Genomic DNA, 8,360 nt, shown 5'->3' on the forward strand with positions numbered 1-8,360 from the left:
TGTGTTTTTGATGTTTTGAATAATAAAACATAAATTCTCCTGGCATGTATTATTCAGAATAATCTGTGTACACCTGCTTCTTAGATAGAGCCTTATTATTATTATTATTATTATTATTATTATTATTATTATTATTATTATTATTATTGTTGTTGTTGTTGTTGTTGTTGTTGTGGTGTGTTGTGTTTGTGCTCACTATATACACGTTAGCAATTTTACTTTAAATTTTAAACATTGCATTGAAACACTTTGTTCCCTTTACATTAGAAACGTAAAAGACAGGTGTGTGCTGTAACAGTAACAGTTCTACTCATTATTTTTTTAATGTATTCGTTTATCTAGTTATACTGTATCTTTAGCTGCTTTCAAAGTTAGCTGTATTCATTTGATTTATTAGGGAACGGGCTCACAGGCTCGTGTGTTGGTCGAGCACATCCGCCGGAGAGAGAGCGAACATCAAGCGAGCCAGGGGCGCACAGTGATGACGTCTCGGGCACGCTCATAGCTCGCGACGCGCTTGTTATTCTTCGCGCAGGGTTCATTTGGCCATAAAGTGTTTACAGGATCATCGGATACACTTCTTCGACAACATGTCTTTCAACGACGACGAATCCTCAGAGGTCGGGCTGGCCGGCCAGTCCAAGCTGGAGAGCTTCCTGTTCAGTAAGGAGCATTTTAACAGTTTATCCGCTCGGCTCAGGTGGCGCACACGTGGATCTCCTCTGTGATGTGCTTCGGTATTTTTTTTTTTTAAAAAACAAACACCCTGCATGTTTCTGTACCAGCAGAAAGTGAGGCTTTTCACATGAAACGCTAAACATTGTCCCGGGGTTTGTCTTCCAGGCTGCGAGCTGTCCTCCAATCTTCCTTTCTACACTTTCCAGGGAGATGAGGAGGAGGACCTGGAGCACTTCCTTGAACTCAGAACAGTATGTACAATTGCAGCAGGGGACGTGCACCAAGCATCCAAGAACGTGAAATCATAGTTTTTGTATGATCATTTCACTCATGTGATGACAGTGAGGCTTCCTGAAACAACTGCTGTGGCTTCTTCAGGTTTGCCTGGGAGAGGGGGCCAAGGAGGAGAGTAACGTGGTGGAGGTGACGGCCATGAACCACCAGGGAAAGACCACCTCAGTGCCCATCGCACACCTCCACATGAGCTGTCTGCCCATGGTGCGGTGCAGTGAAGTCCTTCTACATGCATGTGAATGTGCCACGCATAGATGGTAAGAGATGTGTCTCAGCATCTGGCTTCTCCTCCTCAGGTGAGTCTGGGGGAGTTCGAGCTGAAAGCCCCAGTGACCATCAGGCTGAAGGCCGGGACCGGACCAGTCACCGTCAGTGGGCTGCACCTCATCGGTAACAGTTCACTTCTTCATTTAACAACTTTAACGAAACCCCTTTTATCAGAATATTCAGTAGTGTAGTGCAACAGCGATGTGATATTTAAACATTTAAATAGCACTGTAACTCCAATGTGTATGTATGTAAAGATCCAAAAGATGAAAACAGTCTAATGTTGCTTTTTAGTCTGGTGGTCACTATTCCACTGTTTAAAAGTGGCAGGGAGGAAATATATTTTTGATTTAGAAGAAACTGAGAGACCGATAAGCGTTTCTAAAGTTATTAGACGGGACACGGCAGTCATACCTGCAGCATCATGGTAGACCAGCCTGACTCGCAGCTTGACTTGGGACTTGCTTGAGACTTGAAACAAGTGACTTGAGCCGCATGTCTTCTTGGTATGCTGCCTCAGAGCTGAGATGATTACAGGAGTCATTTTGGTTTAAGTTACAACAGTTGTTTTATAGTGAAGTTTGTAATTTGTGTTTTCTGGACTGTTGATTGGGTATAACAAGGTATTTATAAGGTTAATTTATTTGTCATTTAGCAACACTGGCGGTTGTAAAAAGAAACCAAGTTTAGTTTCTCTTTATGACAGATATAAGGGGAAAAAAATAAAATAAAACACCACACTAAAACAAATCTATATTGTATGACTATGTCAGGTTGGACTTCTTAAAGTGTTCATGCGTCTGGGTTCATATGGATGCTGGAAATCATTGAAAAGCGAGAAATTTGGATTTTAGCTAAGGTGCTTGAAATGACTCCTACAGTAGAATGTTAAATTTCTTTTCCGAATAAAACCCGAAGGCCTTTGACACTTTTAAAAAGAAAACGCATTAAAAAGAAAGGGTGAAATGTACCTTTTTCAATGCTAGAGGGAACAGACTTTCCCTTTTTGTGCTTTGCACCGGTTCTGACAAGTTTGTGCAGCTGAATTTTACTGACTGTGCGTGAGGTCAGCTGAGGGGGCAGATTAAATAAAGCCGCCTGTCTAATGAAATGTAATACCAGGATTCAATTTATGAACGGCGTCTTCTGTTCGTGCACAGCCTCACAGGTCGAGGAGTCGGACCTCTCTGATGAGGATGATGATGACGACGATATGGAGGAGGGGGAGGAGGAGATCAGCCCCATTAAACCAGCGAAGAAGAAGCAGAAGCAGTAGGTGGCGGAGGTCACCGATGGGTTTTTTTTTTTTTTTTTTTTGGAAAGGCCTCACTTAAGAAATAACACAGAATTTTTTTCTACCAGACGGACACATTTTACAAATTTAGTACTTCTTCCACACGGCCAAGTGAGCGCTCAGTGTGGTGGCAGCTGAACACGCTGTAGGAGGAAGGAACACCGTGACTCCACTCGTCAGTTTCTCACTGATGTTTGAGGCATCCACTTGTAGAAGAACTGTTTTTGCTATTAAATGCTCCCCTGGTGTTTTTATACTGTGTACGTCCAGTCGCCACTGACATGGATTTACTGAACCGGTGGTGGAAATGGTGTCTTTTCCCACCTGTGGATTCAGGTATTGTTCGGAGATTCTGTTAAAAACCTTGTGTGTGTCTGTGTTTGTGTGTGTGTGTGTGTGTGTGCGCGCGCTGTCAGACCAGAACAAAGGATGTCCAGATTAATTGATTAATCTGAACGGTGCAATCAGATGATTCACATACACACCACACACACACACACACACACACACACACACACACACACACACACACACACACACACACAGAGTTTTATTAAAGGCTCGTCGGTGCACAGGAGGATCTCCACTTGCAGTTGTTTGTAGTTGCAGAATACTGTTTTCTATGTGACATGTCAGTCATAAATGTGAAGATTTTGTACGTATAATGAATGCATCAAGAAAAGTTTGTGTGTGTTTTCATTTATCTCTCATTTTAATTTATACAGAGAAAACCTTCAAGTTTAGCCCCTTTTTTTTGCCTCTATTAAGTTAAGTGCCTTCTTTGAGAGACACAGCAGTAGTTAGTTTAGGTAGTTTGTAATGTAAACACATCGTGGTTGTATTAATATATTGTGCTTATTGGTTTTTATTTATTTTTTTAACAGAACACTTTTTAAAGATGCTCTACAATCCCAAATAACACAACGCTGTCAACAATAAAGAGAGTTATAACATCACTTTCAACCATTTTACCATTCACTATTTACAACCAACTTGCTCTAGCTGAGATATACGTTGCAAGCTAAACTCAGGTGATGTGATAGTACAGCTATTCTATTCATCCACAGGATCTTACATAATAAGCTCATACTTAAAATGTAAGAAAGGCATCCACATGTTATAACAACGGTGCCATTTGTTTGGTCATTTCTAGTTCTTGAGAGAGATCCGTTTTAACAAAACAGCACAGTTTGCTTCTAACACAGAAATCTGTTGTCCAGTCTTTAAGCACATTTACAACCACTGTACCTGAACACTGTTTTCACTTCCAAAGTGTGTTGATTTTGATTACAACTATTTATAAGTAAACAATAAAATACCATTTTTGACAAGAGTTTGACACCCAACACTCAAATCTCCACTGTGTGTGTGTGTGTGTGTGTGTGTGTGTGTGTGTGTGTGTGTGTGTGTGTGTGTGTGTGTGTGTGCGCTTTCATCCAAATCTGACTGACAGTGACCCAGCACAATGAAGCAACTCAAATGGAACAAAACCTTAAAAAATCTCCTCAATGAAATGAGTGAAATGAAAGAGTGTGCAAACGTTTGTGTTTTGCTAAGATGCTTATTTAGAAAAAATAGCCAGGGCTGTCACGATATCAGATTTGCCCTACGCTATCGTGGCCAAACAAATTCAGGACAATGTCACGTCAGTATTTACAGAAATAAGGAAAAGTCGATCCAGCTCATGTTTACCTTTGTTTACTGTATCTCCAGTTTTTTTTTTTTGGGGTGAATAAATTACACACAAAATATGAGCGTACAGAGGCGGAACAGAGTCTCAACGACAACTGTAAGATAGAGTACAGAAACACTTTTCAGACGCATTTAGATGAACTAATAAAAGACCCAGAGGGCAAACACATCTGCACTGAATGATGCACACAGTGTTGTCATGTGTGTATTAATGACACTATGTTTCATTATCACTGTCAGTGTACGGTGACTCCCCTACTTCAGGCTGTAAAAAAAAAAAAAAAAAAAAGCCTAATAAAGAATAATAAGTCATAGAAAAGCTGAAGAGCCGGGAGTCAGACGAGTGAATAAATAAAGATGCTTAGCAGTGCTACCTAATGATGAGCGGTGCTGGTGTGAGAGGCCTGTCCAAGCTGACTGTGAGCCACCAGTGATGGATAAGTCTCAGGCTGAAGGGTGGCAGTAGATAGCGGGGCAGCAGTGGGAGCTTTATGAGGGGCAGGTGTGGCTGTATCGGGTGACATCATCTGCATATACATAACCACTATCCCACCTGCACTGAGCAAACACCCTTGTTGGTTGCATAACTGGTTCCTCTGCAGATCAACAGTCTGCATCATTACAGCCTCTTGTCCAGGTAGGAAGACACTTGCAGATGCACATGGGGGAAAGTGATCCTCTGATAATCAACCTGTTTATCCAACAGCCTCATCGGGCGGATGGAGAATACAGTAAAACACACATCACAGCTCACCTGCGTGGAGTCGCCTCAACTCTCGTCTCTGCACTCTCTCTGTGACACCGTGGGACGGGAGAGGAGGGGGGGAGAAGTCGGGAGAGGGGGAGAGAATACTAAATAAGCCACGCCGCTGAGCGCCAGATGTCCACAAGAGGAGGGACGCCGCGGCGGCTTCTGTCCTAACAAACAAGACATGCCAGGCGCTGCCTCGGAAACATGATAAATGACCACCTGTGTGATGCCCTTGGTTGGCAGCCTGTCTGATAACACAGAGACGAGGAGGACAGGAGTGCTTTCATTGCCATTATTAGGGTGTTAGAAGCAAAGCCATCTCTCTGTCTCTCCCTCTCTCTCCCCCTCTTCCTCCGAGTGGAGGAGGCAAAATGAGCAGTAACCTCAGATGACATCCATTACCTGCTCCCAAGATTTCCGAGGCGCCTTCGCAGATCGGATCTCAGCTCGGGAGGTGGACTCACTGAATTTCACATCAGCGGAGGGAGTGAAAAAAAAAAGGGGGTTCACGTGACCGATAGCAAATCAAACGTGCCGGCGATCCCTCCAACTAATTAATGTCACCTTGACTGGGAGCAGGTGCTGCTGCTTCTTATTTTCTGAGTCATAAAGCACATCCGGCTGGTGTGTGCTGAGTGGGAGTTTTGTGAACCTTTATGCCACTTTTATTGGGTATAAAAGGTTTTATGGCCCCGGCGTCTGTGCGGCGCGTTACATCCTCACCTTCATGTGGAGGTTACAGCCGCGTCCAGAGCAGCGCTTGTGCCTGCAGCGTAGGCAAACACCATCTCCAGGACGGCACAGAGAAGCTAGCTGTGGTTTGTTGTAGCTGTCTCATGGAAGGAGTTCATCTTATCCTATGGCGTGTCCAGGGAATGGCCCGTGATTGGCCAACGGTGGGCTATCTGCCCAGTCAGAGCATGGATGAAGTTTCCAGGACCAGCAAGTGAAACCGACACAAAAGTGCCTTAAAACCTGCATTCTTTCTAACGGCCAGCAGGGGGGCGACTCCACTGGTTTCAAATAGAGGCCAGATTGAGTGTAAGCTTATGAGGAAATTGCTCTACTCCTCACTTGATTTATGGCCTCAAACGGGGGCGGGAGCAAACCGTTTCTGGATGAGTTCATGATCTCAGTCGCTACTGATGATGTTCATGTTGTAAGTTATGGTTCCATGTAGAGTGCAACCGCTGATAAAGCATGGTGAGCTTTAGGGTGTGACTGCTTTGTGATTGATGGGCTACAACGGCGCACCCTTGGGCTCTCTGTCAAATCTAATTGGTATCCTCCCCAGCGACTCCCTCTAGTCTAAACATGGTCACTCCTGGCTTAAAATGGGAAAATCAAGGCTGTGAAATGGTAGTCAACAAACCAGTGGGTTTGGAAACAATGCTGTGGACGCCCATGTTTGCTTCCTCATCAGGGCATGTAGCATGTAGCGAATGTGAACTCGGAGTACAGGATGTGTTATGGTAATGTGGAGTATTTGTGTCTGTACGTTGACAGAATGGGCGTTATTTACAATATCACAAATAGACATTTAATAATACAGTGACAATACTCAGAACTCAGGCTGCCCAAGAGGCTGGGGTGAAAAAAGAAATGGAAACAGCACCAGTACACAGAAAGTTTCCTGGCATATAGGGCAGCCTATTTTATCTAAGGAATGGTAAATTGATGCTATTCCAGTGTGTGTGTGTGTGTGTGTGTGTGTGTGTGTGTGTGTGTGTGTGTGTGTGTGTGTGTGTGTGTGTGTGCCACTGCAGACTAAAATGCAAGACAGTCCTGTGTCAACCCTCTCTCTGCTGAAACTCCTCTGCACGTCACTTTTGCTTTCAATTTGAGCCCTTGATCGGAGGCCTACCTATGCTGCACCAACACACAGATGTTTGACACCTTATATGTCAAATCATATTCATCTATTATGGCGCAGACAAAGAAAGCAGTTATCTATTTCTTTGTACGGTCAAATTCCTATTTGTCTGTCTCTATGGCGCGGAGGGCATTATCTTCTTACAGCTGTCACGATTCTCCACACAGCTCATGAAACGTCCAGCTTTCTATTTATGCTTTGACAACTGAAGGTGACTGTGGCCACAGCACCTTTAGGTGCAGACAAAAGTATATTTCTTCATCTGGAAAAGAGATGGCTTCATTAATTTCAATACATTAAGAGAGGGCTTAGAACTGCTGATCTTGGGAACTAAGAGAGATGAGTGTGCAGTGTATGGATGAGTGGTTTTTAATTTTGGATAGGGCTTTAATACAAATTAGAATGTACCGTGAAGTTGAGAGTGATCAAGTAACTACAGAACAGTTCGTCTTGGCCAGAGGTTGGCTCGTCTTTAATGTGGCCGGCGCTGAGTCACTCGTTTGTACGTAGCTCGTTCTCTAGTCACTGGAGGTGGCGCAGCGCTCTGGTCGGTGTGGTTGACCCTCCTGTTGAAGAGAGCGCCTGACCTGCACTGCTCAAGAACAGTTTTCAAAAGCAACAAAATGTCACGCAAATCAGCAGCGAGGACAAACCCCGCTGAGCTTGGAGTTTCTGGGCTCACCTGAAATGACATCCGTTTCGGTTGAGGCCATAGTTCAGGTGGAAGGCAGCGTCATTTGTCAGTGTAGAGCAGCTGCTGGGTGGAGTAATGACCCCCCCCCCCCCACCCCCTACACACACACACACACACACACACACACACACACACACATAAACAACATCTCACTGTTCAAAACACTTCCTGTTCATACCAACTGAGTGAGTCCATCCAGATATGTGCGGTGGTGCCAGGGAAGTGTCGTCTGTAGCTGCAGCTGTCCGCTGGTTCTCTGGCCTGGCGCGAGGCAGGAGGACATGACGGAGAAGTAAACAACTTCTTCGATAAGGTCGACTCGTAGGAAACGCTGTGATCCCAGCGCAGGAGCATCAGTGTCAAAGCAGCTGAGGTTCATTGTTAAGGCCTCTGCAGGGAGGACTTAAGATTTATGGCGTACCTCTAACGAATGTAGCCTTTTAAGGTTTGTACCACAGGAAAATAATCAGTAAAACCAAAAGCATATGTAACATAGGTATCCCACGTTGGTTTTCCCCGGTATCTGATCTAGGACCAGTAGTTTAATGTGTACCCAGTTGGCTGTATTAGTGACATCTGATTGTCTGATTGTCAAAAACCGGGATGCCCAAACTACAAATGGTACCAGGCCAAAGCTCCCTTAGCTGACTGAATAACTAATAACTTAAAGAGTAAATCATGTCATTTTATGAGCATTTTTTAACCTGACAAAAAATAATAAATATGTAAATAAATAATAGAATAAAACAGCATTTATTATAATTCTTCATTTGATTTTTATTCAGTAGAAACTAGCGGCACAGACTGAAAATTATGG

At 43.9% G+C, this 8,360-nt stretch overlaps 1 protein-coding gene across 1 annotated transcript; it reads left to right on the forward strand.

The window, feature by feature from the left end:
- Positions 1 to 454: 454 nt before the first annotated feature.
- Positions 455 to 3,489, forward strand: npm3 (nucleophosmin/nucleoplasmin, 3). Its single transcript, XM_037124406.1, has 5 exons — positions 455 to 663; positions 844 to 929; positions 1,057 to 1,176; positions 1,269 to 1,362; positions 2,400 to 3,489. Exons 1-5 carry the CDS (start codon positions 591 to 593, stop codon positions 2,513 to 2,515), a joined length of 489 nt encoding a protein of 162 aa, XP_036980301.1. The 5' UTR covers positions 455 to 590; the 3' UTR covers positions 2,516 to 3,489.
- The last annotated feature ends 4,871 nt before the right edge of the window (positions 3,490 to 8,360 follow it).

Source organism: Acanthopagrus latus, chromosome 15 (genome assembly GCF_904848185.1).
Source record: "Acanthopagrus latus isolate v.2019 chromosome 15, fAcaLat1.1, whole genome shotgun sequence".
Classification (NCBI taxonomy): Eukaryota; Metazoa; Chordata; class Actinopteri; order Spariformes; family Sparidae; genus Acanthopagrus; species Acanthopagrus latus.